Source organism: Ixodes scapularis, unplaced genomic scaffold (assembly GCF_016920785.2).
Source record: "Ixodes scapularis isolate PalLabHiFi unplaced genomic scaffold, ASM1692078v2 PGA_scaffold3__209_contigs__length_174095766, whole genome shotgun sequence".
In the NCBI taxonomy this organism is placed as follows: Eukaryota; Metazoa; Arthropoda; class Arachnida; order Ixodida; family Ixodidae; genus Ixodes; species Ixodes scapularis.
In genome coordinates, this window is record NW_024609868.1 from 75,880,239 (window position 1) to 75,899,475 (window position 19,237).

At 43.7% G+C, this 19,237-nt stretch overlaps 2 protein-coding genes across 3 annotated transcripts in view; both read left to right on the plus strand.

Annotated features, from left to right (window-relative positions):
• LOC8033456 (Ig-like and fibronectin type-III domain-containing protein 1) overlaps positions 1-19,237 on the plus strand; it is a 128,266-nt gene that overhangs the window by 96,087 nt on the left and 12,942 nt on the right. For both annotated transcript variants that reach the window (XM_042292495.1, XM_029967841.4), the window contains exons 3-17: positions 2,406-2,503; positions 2,726-2,828; positions 2,934-3,044; positions 3,310-3,363; positions 3,481-3,612; positions 3,720-3,875; positions 4,315-4,481; positions 4,577-4,642; positions 7,294-7,592; positions 8,725-9,018; positions 9,985-10,113; positions 10,579-10,759; positions 14,791-15,006; positions 16,745-16,930; positions 18,751-18,913. In XM_042292495.1, the coding sequence (XP_042148429.1) occupies positions 2,406-2,503; positions 2,726-2,828; positions 2,934-3,044; positions 3,310-3,363; positions 3,481-3,612; positions 3,720-3,875; positions 4,315-4,481; positions 4,577-4,642; positions 7,294-7,592; positions 8,725-9,018; positions 9,985-10,113; positions 10,579-10,759; positions 14,791-15,006; positions 16,745-16,930; positions 18,751-18,913 (2,355 nt within the window). The remainder of the gene's footprint in view (positions 1-2,405; positions 2,504-2,725; positions 2,829-2,933; positions 3,045-3,309; positions 3,364-3,480; positions 3,613-3,719; positions 3,876-4,314; positions 4,482-4,576; positions 4,643-7,293; positions 7,593-8,724; positions 9,019-9,984; positions 10,114-10,578; positions 10,760-14,790; positions 15,007-16,744; positions 16,931-18,750; positions 18,914-19,237) is intronic.
• On the plus strand, positions 1,173-1,989 carry LOC120844387 (glutamyl-tRNA(Gln) amidotransferase subunit C, mitochondrial). Its single transcript, XM_040216156.3, has one exon. It carries the CDS (start codon positions 1,485-1,487, stop codon positions 1,917-1,919), a length of 435 nt encoding a protein of 144 aa, XP_040072090.2. The 5' UTR covers positions 1,173-1,484; the 3' UTR covers positions 1,920-1,989.

Consider the following 19,237-nt stretch of genomic DNA (forward strand, 5'->3'; position numbering starts at 1 on the left):
CCAATGAATTAAACACTTGAACGTAATGTCGGCAGGAAGCATAGAAGTTCCAGCTGCCCTGCCCCTTCCTATGTAACATACAGGTTCATAGCTTTCACTGTTACAACCCCCCTCCCCTCCTCCTCCTCCCTCTAAGAAGCACAAATACTTAGTGTGTTCTTAACTGGAAATCGGAACAGTGGATTCTATCGTGACCCTGCAGTGTACAATGGCCCGTTGTTCTGAACGAACCTTTACGAGATAAACGCTAAACTTCAAAAGAAACTTAAGGGACCTCTCCTCAGGACCACGAACCCTGTGCTATCATAAAATTGATTCCTAAAACACCGTCGTTTTTGCTTTTTGTTGCTTTTTATTCTGCCATTGTAGCCTGAAATTCTGAGTTTTTCGAATCAATCCAATTTAATGAAAAATTTATCGGCGAGAGTTTTTTGGAGTTTCTCGGATTTATCTGAAAACACAATACCCTATTTATAAATATCTTTTTGGTAATTTAATTAATTGTTTTGAGAAATTAATTTTATTTATTTATTGATCCTTTGGGAGGGAGGATGGAACAGGGCCGCTGATTTGACTAATTCGCTAGAGTGTTCGCTACAATTATGCCGCTCATGCCTTGACATCTGCCGCGTCCGAGAATGCCATCCCGATGGGCAAAAAATATTTGAAATGTCACATCTTTAAAAAAAATATACCTATATTTATGAAAAAAAATATACGAAAAAAAAGCGCGTTATTTAAATGTAAATGCAATAACAAAACTAAAAAAAAAAAAGGTTGCAGAAAAAACGCGGAAAATTCCACGGCAAATTGAACAGGTTCAAGGAAGCGTCATAATCGGGAATTCTGACTGCCGTTTGTTTCCCATGACGTTATTTATACGGTTCCTGGTTTGCTGCATGAATGGTCTCGTTTCTACTGTGTGTCGTTTCCGCATCTGTAGGGTCGGTGTAGGCTCTAGTACCGTAGTACCACAAACGCCTGTGTTTCACTGGCTTTACATTGAAAAAAAAAAAAAAAAAAAAAAATCTTGGCAAGGGATGCACAATTTTAGCAGGGTGCAGTCAACGCAACAACTGCTCGGTCAACGGGCTCGAACCGCCTTCACTGCCGAGTTTAGCCTTAAACGTTTCGTGGAACGGCAACACTGTGATCACACGCTACGACGCTACTTCTTGAGCCATTGTAATCCAATCCAATCCGAGCGTTGTGTTTCTCGTGTTTCTGCGTGGTGCCACCAGCTATGTGCCGGAATAAGTTGTTTTTAGTTATGAGCTCTTTATTTTGAACGTAGGAACCTTTCTGGACGAGATACGGCATTCCTGCGTAAATTCTACCGAGCCGCCACAAGAAAGTGACCGTCCGTCTTGTGTGACCTCGAAACAACCACCTTCGCCTCCGTGCGTCGGGGCACGCCGCGGTCGCATTTGAAGCGACAAAGTGTTCCTTCTTTGGTGAAGCGGTTTTCCCAGGAATTCGACGCAATGTTCAGAAGATCCGTGAGTTTCGTCCGAAGCCACGTTCTGCGATCGTTTTCGAGCCAACCAGTTGTGCCCGTCACTCCCATCGTCAAGAACCCTGCTTCGCAAGGCGCGGGGACGATCAAGTTGGAACAGAGTACCGTGGAACTTCTGGAACGTCTGTCCCTCGTAGACTTCAGCAATGCGGAAGCCGTATCGCGCCTAGAAGAGGCTGTGAAATTCGCCAGCGTCATTATGAATGTGGACACTACTGGTGTTCGGCCGATGGTGACTCCGCTAGAGGACACGGTGCTGCGACTGAGAGACGATGTGGCCGAAAAGTGTTCTTCGGAAGACGTCCTCAAGAACGCCGCCGTAATCGAAGAGGACTACTTCGTAGCGCCTCCAGGCAACATCCCGTTGGAACCGAAGGCAAATTATGGTCTCGGGAACTCGTAACGCCGGTGATAGTCTGTAAATCAAAAGTTGTCATTGATGAACAATAAAACAAAAAGTCAAAACTTGGTAAAACTGACTTGATGTTCGTGTCTGCTTGTTGCCATGGGACCAGACCAAACGTTGCGAGTCTTCGTGCAGTCTGACGCCCTGTCTGTCGAGAGTGACAGGTCTAATTGCATGAAAAGAATGCCAGGTTAGACTGGTCTTCTGATTTCCGGTAGAACACCTGCACTATTTACGGTGTGTACTTCACTGTTTATAATATGTCACGTAAAAATAATGCCTCGTTGTCAAGGCACAAAGAGAAACTATGTTGGGGCCTGCCTTTGTAGTGTGGAGGCCAAGAATAGCTATACTAGGTCATGCTTCAATTTGCACTCTCTTACTTACAATTTCGTCGCTTATTGCATGTGTCTAGCAGTGGTGCCTTAAAAAAGGTAATGTTGGTGCCTGTGACAAACTCTAACTCGCTTTCTTGTTTTCCAGTTCCAAGTTTACAAGACACACCACTAGAGCCAGTGCTGGCAGTGAAAGGGGACGAGGCACTCATCGACTGCGTAGTAAAAGACCAAGCAAACTACACAGTGAGTGCTAGCGCTATCCCGGTACAACTTTCGTTCCATGCTACGTTCTGATTCTTCTTTTTGGTGACTGAATTCAGAGGCAGGGCCTCGCTTTGAATACGAAAGAACCAATGCATGAATATGCAACGAACGACACTTTTCATATCGACCCTCATAAACACACTGTGGTCAGCATGACAGTGCTTGTCCTTTTAAAAGCAGTGGTAACACAACTTTACGCAGGTGCTATGGAGGAGAGTGTCGGACCGAGACAGGGGTGCCGTGCTAACGGCGGGAAATGTTCGAGTCATCAGCGACGCCCGTGTATCAGTCCTCCATAATCCAGGTGAGATGGGGCGAATTTCGTTTTGCAGACCGGTTTGCAAGCTACCAAATGCAATCGGAATTTCATGCAAATGATTGCTGTTTTTTTTCTTCTTTTTCTTTGCAGAGCATAATAACTGGGTCTTAAAGATAACCGGGGTGCAGCCTTCAGACTCTGGTCGTTACAGTTGTGAGCTGAATACGTCTCCAAACCAAAGGATCACCAGGCTTCTCACAGGTGGGTTCAGAGAGTAATTGGGGTAACAAGAGAGAAACCCCCTTTGTGTGTATGAAGGTCATTAGTTTAGCCAATGAAAAGAATCTCATCTCACGAAATTTGGGGCTTAACTACCCCTGACCTCAAGAGCTAAGGTGCCTCTACCATACCCGAATAAATCTGCCTAGTTATTAAGCATTTTCAACGTTGTAATATTAAAGAAGCTACGGTAATGTTTGACATTTAGACTCGGCTATAAAAATGGTCACAATTTCTTCCCTTTCAGTGCTTGATGACGCAAAGCGGTCAATGCCTTTTCTTCTAACGCACAACTACACAGGTGAGCTCCTTGTTTTTCTGCATAAACAGAAACAGGGCAGTATAACATTTAAACTCTAGCACTACTATAGAACCTGACTAAATTAATTCCTTTTTCTTTTCTTTCTTTTTTTTTCAGAATGTTGCAATGAACGAGGAATCCCTCCAGAGTGCTTTGGCTACTGTACGCTGCAGGGCATCGTCACCGGCAGGCACAACAGCCCGAGGTCCTGTCTTGAGTACATTGGTGTTCTCACCCAGTGCCTAACCGGTACGTTGATTCGCCTACTATTTATGTGCGCTGAACTTCGCTTCGTTTATAGTGTATTGCATCTAGGGAAGCACGTGATACATCAATCTTTTCTTTTTCTTTCCTAGATGGCAGGAACCATATGCCCTGCTGTGAGGCACAAAACATTCCGGAGATCTGTAGGTCTGTCTGCATCGGTGACTATAGCTTATCAACAGTCACGGAACATTATACGTGCATGGACTACACCATGACCACTCTCGCCTGCATTGCCAATGGTGTCGGTGAGTGCTTTTCTTTTTCTCCCGGAGCTGTGTACGTTTAGGAAGCTTTGATGAGCAGTACTAAAGCTCTGCACACCTCTATCCATTGCACTTGTAAAACTTTTTAAAAGAATTACAAATTTCATTTGTTTAGCATGAGGCACAAAGCTTTTCGAAATGCCTAAGTAGAATGTTGCCTCTACAATCGGCTTGTCTTGCCAGGCAAACAAAAATTAACTGTTGAGTAGAAGGTGTTCTGAGCATATGCTTTACAACCAAAGTTTAAGCATCATTGACAAGGCGTGAAAAAGGTGTGCCAAGATCAGGTCTTAGGTTTGAATTAGCTTCACCTTGCCTTACCTCACTAGTATTTCTTTTTAAATGTAGGAGAGTTCAAAGCAGGCAAAGATGAATACTCAAGCACATTTCTGACATTTGTTTTTTATTTCGCAATTCATAGAGCTGTTACCTGGTGCTCCTAAGAACCTCCAGGTGGAGCCGGTGTCGCCCACGGAACTGTTGATTAAGTGGACGCCACCACACCAGGACATTGAGGTGACGCACTTCCGCATAAACGTCACCGAGCTGCAGAGCTTCGATCCTGACTCTGCAATGCCCAAAAACGAGGCAAGTCTCTCTTCCCAAACCACAGAACCCTTTGATGTGGCTTGCTCTGCCTCGAACATGTGGGGAGACCTGAGTCTCTTGTCCGATTATTTCAGACAGTCAAGGAAGTCTCCGCATCATCATCCTCAACACTTGAAACGACACAGGCATTTTCAGTCAAGGTATGTCTACAGCGCACCACATTGTGTCTGTCAAGGGGGAAAACAGCAAAAATCTGTTGTTGACAGGGAACTCTGCCAGCATCTGGCTAGAAGCAGTGAACTATGTGAAGTTGCTGCAATATTACTCTGCCAAATCCGAGGTTTTCTTGTGCTACAATCACGGTGGCTACGATCCAGGAGTCACTGATTCTTACATACAACTATTGTCCTTATAATAGTCTTTGGAATCCCAGTTTCACACCAAGTTAGCCTGGAAATTTTGTCATAATGAACTCTAGAGCCCTGCGCGGATAACGGTTTGATCATCTGCATCCGCAGACTTCGTATCCGGGTCCAAACTGCATCCGCAGTGTTCTTCAATGATTGTACTATCTGCATCCGATCCGCATCCGCATCCAAATCGCATCCGCGAAATTCGGGACCTCATCCGACCCTCAATCCTCACGTTCATTTTATATCATAAAATCAAGCATGAATAAAAATTTAAAAAAAAAAAAAGCATATGGATAGTATCCCCGTCTGCTTACCCTTGTGCAAAGAAAGAACTCTGTGTCAGAATACGGGGAAAGTAATTTTAGCATATTCTGTTTTATCATATTTATCAAATAAGCAATCTTCCTTCAAGAGATATAGTGCATTGCTGGAAAGATGATCGCAGTTATGAGCTTGTCTTGGAAGTCTGTGACACACTGCCCAGAAGATGCACTCAAAAAGAAGAAAATTTTAATATCTATTTTCCTTTTTGCTTTGTAAAACCCATTTCAAGCAGACACATATTTCATAAACATGAAAATTAACAAAGGACAGACTAATAACATTGTGTCATTTATTCAGGCCAAACAATAAAAAAGTAAGAGAGGAAAGGCGCTCACTCGCAGTAGCAAAGTACTCAGGTATATGTGGTAAGGTGCGAGTACACCACTTGGAAAATATCACAATATTTAATAATAGCAACATCTCCTATCGTTTTCAGTTTTAAACACGAACCCCCAACTGCATGCTCGCAACCATATACTTAAAAACAACTCAGTGCCAACTTTCGAGAAAAAGAAAACACACACACACACACAACATTTCACTTGTCAAGGTTGCTGTGTAGAAGAAACAGAATATCGTCAACATGGAGGGATTCAGACTGGTTTGCCTCTCTTAAATTAATACCCACTAATGAAAAGTCTCTCGCCGTCGGTAGACTTGATGCTGGGATGGCACGCATGAATTGCACTACAAGAATGAGATGCGGAAGTTCGTGCTGGCGTAAGTTCCACCACTCCAAAGGATTGAAATTAGTCTCCTCAATCTATTTGTAGGCGAAAAAGTCACTTGCAGGCTTCCACTTTCTTTTGACTTGTTTGTTTTGGGTTTTCTTTGCCCCAAGAATGTCTTCTGCTCTTTCCCTGCCAAACGAGAACACGCTTTCTCGGGATGACTGGTACTCCTGCATTCTTTACTTTTTCTAGAGACGGCATTTTTGGTGAGATAGAACATTCTAAAGCGGTCTTTGGTGAGAATCAAGTATTTCTTGATGTAAAGAACAATTTTCTCCCCTATTGGCACCCTTTTATCTGAGAGAGTAGTTCGCTCCTGCAATGTATTCGATGATGCACTTCATAGTATCACTCACTTATTCATTCTACATTGTGCGGTTGCACACGTTTATGGGCCGCCTCGGCAAAAATGTAGATCCGGATCTGTGGATATCCAATCCGCATCTGCAGCCACTGGCATCTGTATCCGATACACAATCTGCCAAATCTAATTAATTTTTATCCGCATCCACCGGTTTGCTGTGGACATCTGCGGATAATCTGCGGATATGCAGGGCTTTAGGGATCTGAATACCCTGGAGAGGTGCATAAATGATTCATACCCTACCATGTATCTAGATTGCAAAAATTTAAACTTTCAAGCATCTGCCAACACGAGGAGTAAACATTCTCTTCTTGCATCCAGGATGACACTAGAGCTCTGGATTCTAGCTGACTCGGTAGAATCATTGGAATCAGGAATTTACTGGTACTTGCTTAATTACAGGAAATGCTGCAGCTGTGAAGCATCTAGCAGCTTTATTTTCAACATTTGGTTTGCCATTTATGGCTTCGTGGATGCTTTATTCACAGTGGGGATTTCTTTTTTTTGTCTAATGGTTTGCCAGCTTTTTCTCTTCATTTTGATGGCTGGAGGTGTTTTTGGGCATTTTTTATGTTGCACCTATGTATATTGTTTGAAGTTGCGAAGCCAGGAATTTTTTTCGGTAGGTGGGGAAGGGGGGCTGAAGTGGCTGGGATGTCCACGACTTGGGAGGGGGTGGGGAGTTTGAAGGGTTCAAACTGTATGTGTATTTTATAGGGTCGGGCTGGGGATTTCTAGGGGGGTGGGGCGGGACTGGGTTGAAGCCCTATAAGGCCCTCCCCTGGCTATACTACAGACTGCTTGCATCCTAGCATCTCTATAAAATCGAGCCCAGACCCTCGAGTTGTTGTTCACTACTGTGTAGTGCATGCTAAAGTCTCCAAGCTATAGCTCGCAGTCATACTGCACCAACTAAATTTCTCGTCTACGGTGGAGGCACGAGACGCCCCCTGAAGAAGACTGACATTCTGCCATTTAAACGTACATGAAGCACAATTACTCATGGTCATTGTGCGCAGGTGGATGGGAACCAGACGACGTTCCACCTCCGCAACCTCAAGCCCGTCACGATGTACGAGGTGACCGTGACGTCGGAAAACATGCACGGCACCAGCCTGCCGACGTACGCTCTGCGCACGCTGACACTAAGCTCCGAGCCCAGCTACGACCTGCCGCCCCCCGCCGAGAATGTGACGAGCAGCGGCAACGAGAGCTCGCCCGCCATTCCCGACGTGCGGGGCTGCTGCGTTCAGAAGGGCGTCAAGCAGGAGCGGTGTCTGCGCACCATGTGCGACCCCAGCAGAGCCGATGAGACCACGTGAGTGGTGCCCGGTGCCCGCGAGTCGATGGCCACTTCAAGGTCACTTGTGGGGCAATGAGTTTGACATTGCCCATCATAACATCCATTTTTTGTAGAATGCAGTCATAATATAAGCAATGAAGGTTCCAAAAGCATGATACGAAAGCAATCACATTTGCCGCGTATTCGTGACAGCAACATATTTTGCAGCAAAGTGTGCGACAAATTTATAGGCTTAGCAAGAAATTGGCTAATCAGTAGGTGACTGCCTGCTAGGAACTAATACTTCTTATGGCCGGCAGATAGTGATACATCCTGGTGATTCTGAAAAGCATCCTCCATTTTCAAGATTTCGTTCTGGCCGTCTCGTTTCTAGTAGGTACCTGATGGCACAGTTTCTGAGACGAAGTATGGTGGCATAGATGGGCTTCTTTATAGATATTATGAAGTTTTATTTGTTTTTTCCATCTATACATATATTTCCACAGATTTGATCACTAATCTTGTCCTTGTTAGGTATATTCAATTTACAGTTAGTTACAGTTGAGCATGTGAATCATGGTTAGTAATCACCACATTGATTTGCAACTTTTTAATGAGCACACTGAAATTTTATTGGGGCGTCAAAGACCCACAAAGTACCATTGGATAGAAATTGTGGTTACAAACCCTTTCATTGTAAGTTCAGGTTTTTTAGAATTGTACTGAATGAGCAATGTTCTATACATCTCAACTTTGTTCTGCCTTCCAGAGCAGATGAAATGATAGCTACCGCAGCATACTGCAACCTCAGAGGCAGAGCTGGCCCTTTTAGTGACTGCAGACAGCTTTGGCCAGTGCCTGCTGAAATGAGGCCGGTGACGTCTCCTGGGGGCATAACAATATATGACTGCCATACAACCTACCCTAGTTGGCTGTCACTCTGTTGTAAAAATATCAGGTTCCCATCTCTCATCTTCTACATTCGAAGAGTCGAAGCTTGATAGTCTATTGCAATACCATCTCCCTTTGTAAAGCACATCTATGAGAGACATTATAAAGTGCTACAATCTGCCGTTGCTTCTTCCCGATGGTTTGAACATTCTTTTAGTGGCAAGGATTGGCTTAATATTTACATAGCCATAACTCAGGCCAACATATCTCCTCGCAGGTTGACCGACGTCATGATCTGTGCCCCGTGGGCAAACGTGACCTTCGCCTGCATGGCGGACGGCGTGGACCACACGGGATGCTGCCGCCGGCGCGGCCTTCCGGAAGCCTGTCTGGGCTTCTGCAAGGGAACCGTTATGAGGGTGGACTATCGCCACTTCCGCTGCCTCGAATACATGCCCTTCTACGGCAGCTGCCTCCTGGAGCATTACGGGGTCTTACCTGGAAACCCGAGGGACTTGTCCGTCACGGCCCTCAGCAAGAATTGGGCGGTGCTCAAGTGGAGCCCACCTGCGTGAGTGGCCTTTCTTGGTTCTTCTTAATTTCAACAATAGCAAGTAATTACAAGATCGGAAATTCTCTGCACCCCTTGTAGTCTTCCTGAACAGGCTTTCTTTGACCTGAACAAGGGAAGCCTCACCTCAAAACGTTTTTCCAGTAGAGCCTCTGCCGAAGTTTGAGCTTTACTTTACATTTATGACTTTTTTAGGGAAGAATTCTTATCGGTGCATTTATCTCCCTAGAAGAGGACAAGTGTAGTCGATCTGTGCACGAGGCAGTTTTGTGAAATTGAAGAAAACAGCCCTGTTGTGTAGCTGAATTAATGCGTGTGTGGCATCTCCACGAAGGCTATCATTTATTAAAAAAGTTGTATGTTGCCAACGAAGGACACTGCACTACATGAAAAAAAAAATTATAGAAACTCCTGTATTTCTTTATTCAGGTAGCGAATTAGGCTGAAACTTTTGCATTCGCCTGCCATCGCTGGCGCTGCTAGCGAGTTTCAGAGTTCTGCGACTTGGTTCCTTTACACACTACAACAAAACATTAAACATTTTCTCATACCGATCCTGTATATCCGAAAGAGTTTGCTTGAAGCAAGCGTAAAATGAACGCAGCATTGGGCAGCACCTTCATTGTTAATAGGCTTGCGTGCTAGCATTTTGTACACTCCTGATGGGAATTAATACGAGCAAGTAAGACCAACTCTGTAATCATCTTATGCATTGCAAGCAAGCTGGTGATATGTTTTTCTCAATGGTATACTTGTAAAAAGGGTGACCTTAACTAGCTTTGCACCAAGGCATTAGCAGTGCAGTACGACCTGCTTGTAGCAAACTACTGGCACAAAAAATACACTTTATGTAACAAAGTTGTTTTGTTTTAAATGAGAGTAGTGATACAGGGATGTTTTTTTTTCCTCATTGCTAATTCTCTTTAAGGAACGCTCATGAGTTTCTGCTTACTTTTGTCATTCTAGTAAACTGCCAGAAACAGTGACACGGTACGGGCTGTACTGGAGAAGATTGGGCGATGACTTTGAGCCATACTTTGCCGTGTCGAATGTCAAATCCCCCTACCTGCTGGACAGGATAGAACCCTCAAGCGAGTGAGTATTTCCTCTAACCGTGTAGAAAAGCAATGCACAAATTGAAATAACGAGTGGTATATTACATATTAAAATTTGTATTTTATTGTTTTGTATAGATGTGGACAGAAGGGAACAGAATGCATGACAACTTGTCGTCCGACCCGTGGTAGAACTTGACCACTGGCAGCTGCACGAGAGTTGTTTTAGATGTCTCTAAAGGCACATATAAATACATTTGTTTACTTTTTTTAAGTGGCATGAGCATAGTAGATGAAGAGTGCCTTCTACTCCACCTCCAACTATATGTTGGTTATTCTTTATCTTGCTGTATATATATTTTGTTATCCTATTCTCGTTAATGGAGCATGCTACCTGTCTTCACGGCTTGTTCTCTGTACTATTAGCATTGCCACTTGGTTAATTGCTGAGGCGCTATGATGTGTTATGAGTAAGTAAGTCCTCTGTCACAATATTTTTGTCCAGCTACGAGGTGTTTGTGGTGGCCGAAAACAAGTACGGGTCCAGCGAAGGATCCGACAGAATAGTACTAAGGACACAAGATCCTGTACCTGACAAAGTGGAAACAACTACAGGCTACAATGAAACTGCCTGCTGTGTCAACGCACGTGTCAAGGACATCTGCATGCCACTGTGCTCTTACAAGGTTTGTGATGAAAATATATTTAATGGTAGAAATCAGATTGCCCCTGAGAGCCAAGGAAGTAAGAGAATTGGTGCAGTGATGACCATCCTTACCAAGGTTATGCTCTGTGGATGATACAAAAGTATTGATTCGAATATCCCATAATGTACCTGGCTCAAACTGCAATACCATGGGTGGTTTCGAAATTTTAATACCATTTTGGAATTTGTGGTTAAAATTTATGCTAACAATTTTAATTTTATCGCGCATGTTTTTCAAGATGGCATGGATGCTAATAATGCAAAACTATCGATAGTACTATCGATAGTATCGATAGTTGCCAAAAAAATCTGACTATCGATAGTAAACAAAAACTATCAATAGTACTATCGAAAAACTATTGAAAATCTATGGATAGTACTATTGATAGTCGACTATCGGAAAATTATCGTTAATCGATTATCGGAAAGCTCGCAATAGTCGACTATCAGAAAACTAGTGATAGTCGACTACAGTAAACTTTCGTTTATTCAACATTGAAAGGAACTTGAAATTTGGTTGAATTATTTGAATGATCGTATTAAAAGAAAGGACAGAAAAAGGGTTAAAATTAAACTTCCTTTTATTGTCCAAAGCACTCACGGGTGGTCTGCTGCCGTCTGCACTTAAAACGCATGTCCTAAAGCATGCTCCAGAGGGCAAAGTAACTAAACATCACGTCCCCAAAAAATAACGCACCACAAAAAAAATAAACAACGAAAAACAAAAGTTTTACGAGCAGACCTTGGCGCCGGACAGCCAGACCGTCGGCAACCGAGAAAAAGAAAAAAAAGAAAGCCATTTACAGCTCCCTGTAACGCCAGATTAGAGCGCAGCTCTTGAGGAGAAGGATGGAAGGGTACTGAGGAATAGGTGACTTCCTGAGGTCACGTGGCCTCAGGGGAGGTGACGTGAGGGTAACTCTCATAACCCTCGTGAGGGTAACCCTTTTGAGGGTAACTAACCCTCGTGATCCTTGTGAGAGTAACCCTCGTAACCCTCACGAGGTAACCCTCGTGACGTCATTATAGAAAACTTCTGATAATGCAACGCACAGTTACGCCGACGCTGACGGCGATGCCGCTCAAGCCGGAAACAAGCGCCTAAGAGCTGTGCTCTAATAAAAAAAAAGAAAAGAGAACCCGCGCTTTCCGGCATGCAAGATGGACCGCACATGATGCTACAGAAAAGTGCTTTGAGAGCGCACGCTGTCTTCACGCCTCACCACGTGCTATGTTCTCTGCGCTACTTCACGCCAGATTGGTTGCGCTAGCTCGTGTCATTCAGTACGGTCCATCTCAGCGGCGTAGAGGAGCAGGCACATATTTGTGCACGTTTGGCTTTGAAGCAAAGGGCCCATGTTTCGCCGTACATTGGTGGTTTTTCTGCCGTAGAGCTGTGCAATGTAAGCCCGCGCGCATTCGCTCGAGACGAATTATCCGATGTGGAGTCTTCCCGAGTTCGAACTGTCAAACTTTTCGTCCCATAGAAATGTATGGGCGCTCACCGGGACTTTTGAACACGATTGAATTAAACGAAAGGTCGAACTAACCGAGGTCGAACTAACGAAAGTTTACTGTATCATAAACCTATCGATAGTGCTGTCGACAGTTTACTATTGATAGTTTTGCAGCACTAGTAGTTTGTGTCGCTCCCTCTTCTCTTTTTCTCGCTTTATTTTTTAAAATGGGACACCAACTAGCCCAAACACTTACCATCCCAACTTTGGTTCAGCTTTCAGTGATGACATAGACCCCCCGTCTTTGTCTTTGGGCGAAGAGAGGAGGAAGGGAGGCGAGAGGCGGTGCGGCAACTGTGTTCGCTCTAGTGGTGCAAAACTATCGATAGTAAAAAAATTATCGAAAGTACTATCAATAGTCAACTATCGAAAAACTATCGATAGTACTATCGAAGTCGACTATTGTAAAACGATCGATAGTACTATTGATAGTCAACTATCGAAAAACTATTGATAGTCGACTATCGAAAAACTATTGATAGCACTAGCGAAATCGACTATCAAAAAACTATCGATAGTACTATCGATAGTCGACTATCGATAGTTCTTCGACACTATCAATAGTTTTGGAAAAACTATTGATAGTCGATTTATCAATATTTCTGCATCACTAATGGGTGCACTACGGTGAAGTGACACCCTCGGCTATCGTTTAGCAGAGTGGCTCTTAAACGAGGGATCGCAGACCCTTAGAGTTCACAAAACCTTCGCTTGTCAATCAAGCGAAGCTATAGAACTTTTCTTTTAATGCGAAAGCATTAACTGTCCCATGGAGCGAGCCGACGTCATCAGCTTTGAAGCCGCACCAAACGGTACCTTAAATATTTTCTCCAAGTGAAGCCAGCTCCCAGCTATGAAACCACGCGAAAAGCCTAGCCAAACAGCACCTAGTTCTCCCGATCCTAAAGGAGAGGAGTAAAGCTGGCGGATTTCGGCTTCAGTCCCATTGGCTGGCACACGTCGACGAGGCTCCTATTGGCCGCTGCGCGTCAGTTTTAACGACTGCCACCCCATGGCGCTGCATCTCCGCGAGGCAGCGGCTCTACCGCACTACACCCAAGATCAGCACGCTGAAGACAGCGCACGCGCTCGACCATCGACGCAATTACGCCACAGACGAAAAAAGGGAACAGAAGAGTGGCGCGCATGCTTTCGGCATTTACAACTCCTAAGAAGTGCTTTGGTGTACCTCGAGCCTTTTTTGTCATGCATTACAATTTCGTGTGATGCATGACAATTAACACTTTTGCACCCTTAGTTGGCCACCAGTCACCTAGAGGGTGTGAGTTGCACTCTACTTCAGGTGAAAGAGTATCTCTAATAATTAAAACAGCTGATCTGATTCCTGCGGTATATATGATTGAGACCCGTGGCAACTGTTTATCCGTTTGCTCTACTGACTGGTTAGCTCTGTGGGTAGAGCGCTCCCCTAGTCTCGGAGAGGTCCTGAAATCGATCCCCGGACCAGGAGAATTTTTTTCAGTGGGCTCCAGTTGCTGAGAGAACATGAGCTGCATTCCACTCTAGATAGAAGTCACTCTATTCTTGCATATTTGTTCACCACCTTGGGGACTTTGCCTAAATTACTACTGTAAACTATACCTTCTTTTCATAAGCTCAACATTTCTCAAATGTTACAAAGTGAGGGTTTTGGGAATATTTTGCGGGCATATTATTTCGTGGTTTGGAGTAAGATTCGCTACCACAGATTTGCATGATTAATTTTTTGCAATATTTTACAAGTTGTGAAATTTTGAAAAATTAGGTTCTCGCAAAAATTAAAGAGGGGGTACAACGATTTCCGGACTTCGGTCAAAGATTTCTGGAATTTGCCCTCTGACATTTCTGAAGTAAAGAACAGAAAACTGATTTAGCCTGCGTGTTCTAGTTGTTGCGTAAAAAAAAGATAAATATTGGCATTTCGGGCACGCCTCATCTCAGTCCCAGCCTTCACGGTCACACCTGGTCCCCCTCCTAGTGACGTCATTCGGAGTGCCGTGTAGGTTCCCATGTGCTATCTGGGAGGACGCTTCCTCTCTCTCTCTCTCTGCTGACATTAGCGGGCGTTATGCTGCAGCTTAGAGCCGAGCGAGGTCACGCAATATTTTCGCCGTAGTTCCTTCGGCTGCCACTTGGGGCTGCAGGTGGGGGAAAAGCTAGACTTTTGCTTTGCGATTACGCGGCGGAATCGCGACATTTTTAATGAAAGGTGTTTTTTCTATCCTCCGGGACACGATAAACAATGTAAAAATTACGAGATGCAAATTCTTTTAATTATAAAATCGTTGCACCACCCCTTTAAGTCATTTACAGTACATATAAGGACATCTTGTGCCTTGTAATGAGGGTTTCGCGTTTTGCGATAAATGTTTAAAGATACAAGAAACACTCACTGACAGTACAGATATTCTTAAAATTGTCACGACGAAACGATCGTACGTTGGAGAGGAAGGTCCCCCGGTTTCTCTTGGGTACAACGTCTGCCTCCCAACAGATGAAGCTGGCGGACCTGCAGTACTTGAGCCCCCTGTGCCTGGACGAGATGCACACCCTGCTGCGCTGCGGGGCCGGCGGCCGGGACCACAAGCCATGCTGCCAGCGTTACGGCGTCAGGGACGAGTGCCTCTCCATCTGTGCAGGGGAGATCGCCCTCAGCAAGTACGACGTCACCGCCCTCATCTGTTCCCGGGACGTGGGGGCAGTCCTCAAGGTAAGAGCCAGCGTTCATGGAGGTAGGAAGCTTCTGGAGGTGACATGACACCACCAGAGGCCAGAGGTGTGGAGGGACATGTCCCCGACGATGACCAAAACCAAGAGACGCTATTGGACGAAAATGAGAGCTGTTGTCGCCAAGTCAGCTCTCTTTTTCGTCCAATAGCGTCTCTTGGTTTTGGTCATCAATGGGGGCATGTCCCTTTACACTTCTGGCTTCACATCTGGTGGCGTCATGCCGGCGTTGTTGGACGCAAGAGTGTATGGCTGCAGACCGAGGGATGCTCAATGTACTGGTGTCGGCTCTTCGGCAGATTACAGCGAAAATGCTCTTTCTAATTTGTGCACATCTGGCCCTGTGTGGTGAGGCTGTTGTGGCATTGAGTTTCGTCATTTCTCAATATGACGACGACGAAAGTGCTGGTGCTTCCTCATTGAACACCTTTGTGTATTTATTTGAGGTGATATCGGGAATTCGAGTTAGCACCAAAGTATAATGAGTTTTTTTTTAGTGCGGAAAGAAGACCAATAGCCAGGGCATCTCGTGAATAATATTCAAGTGCTTTTGTTCAAGAGGTACAGTATTTACCCGATTCCGACGCACCCTAAATTCTAACGTGCACCCAGGCTTTACGATAATAATAATAATATTTATTTGCATGAAAGCGTTAGTGAACATGCTGGGTGGCATGCATGTGAGGCTGGACAGAAAGGTTAGAACCTGTGCGCAAATGTGCCTGCCATCCCAAGAATATTGATTCTAACCTGCCCCCAGTTTCGATTTTGTATCCAATCCTAACGTGCAGGCAGTTCGTAGGTATATTTAAAAAAAGATGGTGTGCGTTAGAATTGTGTAAGTACAGTGTATATCGTCTCATCTATCATTTATTCTATAATCATATTTTTATCTAAACCTATTCTGGTTCTCCAAATGCAATACTAGCTTGCTTGTTGTCTTGCACTTGCAAACAGTGTTGGTGAGATAAATTTGTGCATCAGTTGAGTAGCTCTCAAGGGTACATTATCAGTGCAGTGCTTACGATTATAGGTAAATAGCCTGAGCGTGTTTGACAAACCCCATTTTTCCGAGTTTAATCTATTAACCTCGTTCAACACATTACCCTCAATACCTTTTACTCACTACACTAGTAAGGTGACACACTCATTTGTTTTTTTCTCTATCCGCGTGGTAATTTTCTGGCCAGATTTTGTTGTTTACACAATCATTTTTGGTTTTAAAAAGGACATAGCGTGAACTTTGAAGACAACCAGTATACATCCGGAAAGATTAATTGCGAAGTAAACCGCAGAGTGTGAACAAGGTCTACAGATGGTTTCTGGCATGCTGATCTTGCCCCATTGCAATTCAGTTAAATTTAACACCTTTATCTTTATATATATGCATCTTGCATATAAATCTTAGATAAAGGGTAAGGGTTTTTATATGCATCTTGCTTTTCCTCTTCATATTTGACTTTATTGTACTTTTTTATTATTCAATGTTAAATTGTTTATACGTTTGCTACTAATGTTGAGCCGTAAATCCCAACAGCACCGAAAGAAAGTTGGTATTGCACCCTCATTCCAGCTGAAATTGTACTTTGGGAACTTAGGAACAATCTAGAATATGCGGAGGTTTGTTTACTTGGTCTGGCCCAGCCTTTCGACAGGCTGCACGGTAGCAGTGGTGTCGTCAGCAGTGCTTACCTTGCTACCGCATGTTTTGCCCCTCCCAGTGCATGGAGGAAGGCAAGGACACCATCCCAACACCCCCCGAGGAGTTCCACGTGACTTTCGTGACGCCAACGTCGGTGCACCTCGTGTGGAACGCGCCTTCGGGCAACGTCAGTGTTGTCGAGTACCAGATCAGATATGAGGCCTTCAACGGCACGGTTCCCCCACACCCAACAGAATACACGCAGGTAAGCAGCTTAGGGAAAAGAAAGGAAAATCAATTACCACTAGTACTGCTATTATGTAGGAAGAATCAGAGTGATTATAAAATCAACTTTTAGCCCTTTTGTGTCACTGTGAAACACATTGTCTGTAAAAGAATATATCCAACAGATTGTCCGAAAGAAATTGGAATTGTTTGCACATCTCCCGCGACATTCCTACGTGGCAAAGAAGTTTCGTTGCAAGCAGAGATTGCGTAATGGAGTAGTTGGCACTGCGGCAGACAGTGTCAACGTCTCTGGGAAAATATGTGTTTATTAAAGAAGGAGTAAAGATTGTCTAGTGCGGCAGCATATTAGGAATATATCTTTTGAAGCCTACGAGTGGAATGAGGGTCGAGCAGTTGATCAAACGAGCCGTATGAGCTTTTGCGGCACATAAAATGGTGAACTAAAAAATTCTGCATTATGTGGGATAGGTGATAGTTAACCCGCAAAAAGAAGTAGCAAACGCTTCTAAAATGCTCAACCATTCCCCTTTTTTGTTTTTCTTCAATAAAATGCAGCTGCTACCACTACTACTCGATGTGTAAGGCATTTTGTGTTGGCATCGTTTACCCTAAATGTTCAGAGCAGAATTGCACGTAATATTCTTGTAGACTAAAGAAAGCAGACATGAGGATTTGTTTAGTAAACTTGAGTGTAGTCTGTAGGATGGGGCAACAGGGGATTGTTCATCTGGTGCAGGGGTCTCCAAACGTTTTGGCTATAGGAGGCCAGATTGGACACCTTTTGCTGTCTCGAGGGCCAATAAATAAAATATAAAAAGTAATTATTATAAATTAGGAAGAAATTAAAATGATTATACTAGGTAAGGATATAAATTTTAAAAAATTAGACGTTTCAGAGTGGAAATTTAAGAATACCAAAGGGGGATAAATACTTGAACTTTATTTTATTATGACACACGATAATTGGGACCCAGAAAACTTACCAGGCATAAATCAAAGCACATAGGAACTTTGCCATGTTCACGCAGGGCAGAAGGCTATACTCGTTTTTATTTCAAGAACCATAGTAAAAAGGTGCCGTTTGGCGTGGCTTCAAAGCGGATGATGTCTGTTCGCTTTATGGGACAGTTAATGCTTTTGCAATAAAAAGTCTGGCTCCTTGTGGAGCACTACTAATTTTTCCCCTTTATGTAAAGAATTAACATATATGTTGGCACATTTTAGATTAGATACATGTTACCTTATCAATACATGTTTCAAATGCCGAAAGCATCGCTTCTTCTGACAATTAAATCCTGTAAGAACTACTTCTCGCTGCATATAAACAATGTGCAAAACTTCCTTTTTTCTTGAAGTGAAAACGAGTATAGCGAGAATGATAGAACTGGGGTTACTCACAATATGCAGTAGATATGACAAAGGACAGTAGCACAATGTACATAGGAATGCAAAGGAATTTTACCACACGAGGTTACCCAAATATGAAACGGGGGACTAAGGATGGTGAGGCTGGTGATGACAATGTCTAATTAATAATATGACGAAAGGACACACTTTACTCGTATAAGCAGTTTTCTTTTTTTTTTTTTTTAATTTTTGTTTATGTTGCGGCGCCATTTCATTACGTGCACTTTTGCACCAATAGCAGAGGGCTTGCTGGAAGTGGGCCACGAGCCAGGCTTCATTAAATGGACCGCAGCCAGCCACGAGCCGGTCAGAAGACCTCTGCCGTCTGGGGTTTAAAGACCCCTGATTTAGTGGAAAGCATAAAACATACAGAGGACCAAACACAGACGCTCGTCACAAATATCATATTAAGAGGTTGTTTTGTTGCAGGAAGTGAACGTCACTACCACCATGGCTATTGTTGACAAGCTGACACCAAAGACAAGATACAGCTTCTATGTAACAGCAGCCAACGAACAGGGAACATCCGTTCCATCACTGATTGTGCTTCTAACTACACCAGAGAAAGGTGTGGATGAAAAAGGCATACAGAGTGAGTTTTCTTTTTCTGTCATTTTCATTCTATCCAGATTTTATTTCAGCGGTGCAATGATATATATTTTATATTACATTGCACCTAGGTATGAATATGCATGATTGCTTTTCCACTTTATTCTTCATATCACGAATCTACCTTTCCTTGATGGTTGTCCCTAATCCATATTTAGAAAGAGAGAGAAAGAGAGAGAGAAATAAATTATGTTGTGAAGAGTTTGGCAGCCTTAGAAACTGTGTTAAGTAGATATTATTTGAATCAGACCAATGCAATGACAGCTGCTAACATCTGTTTTCTCTACAAGCGTCTAATGCCTGGATA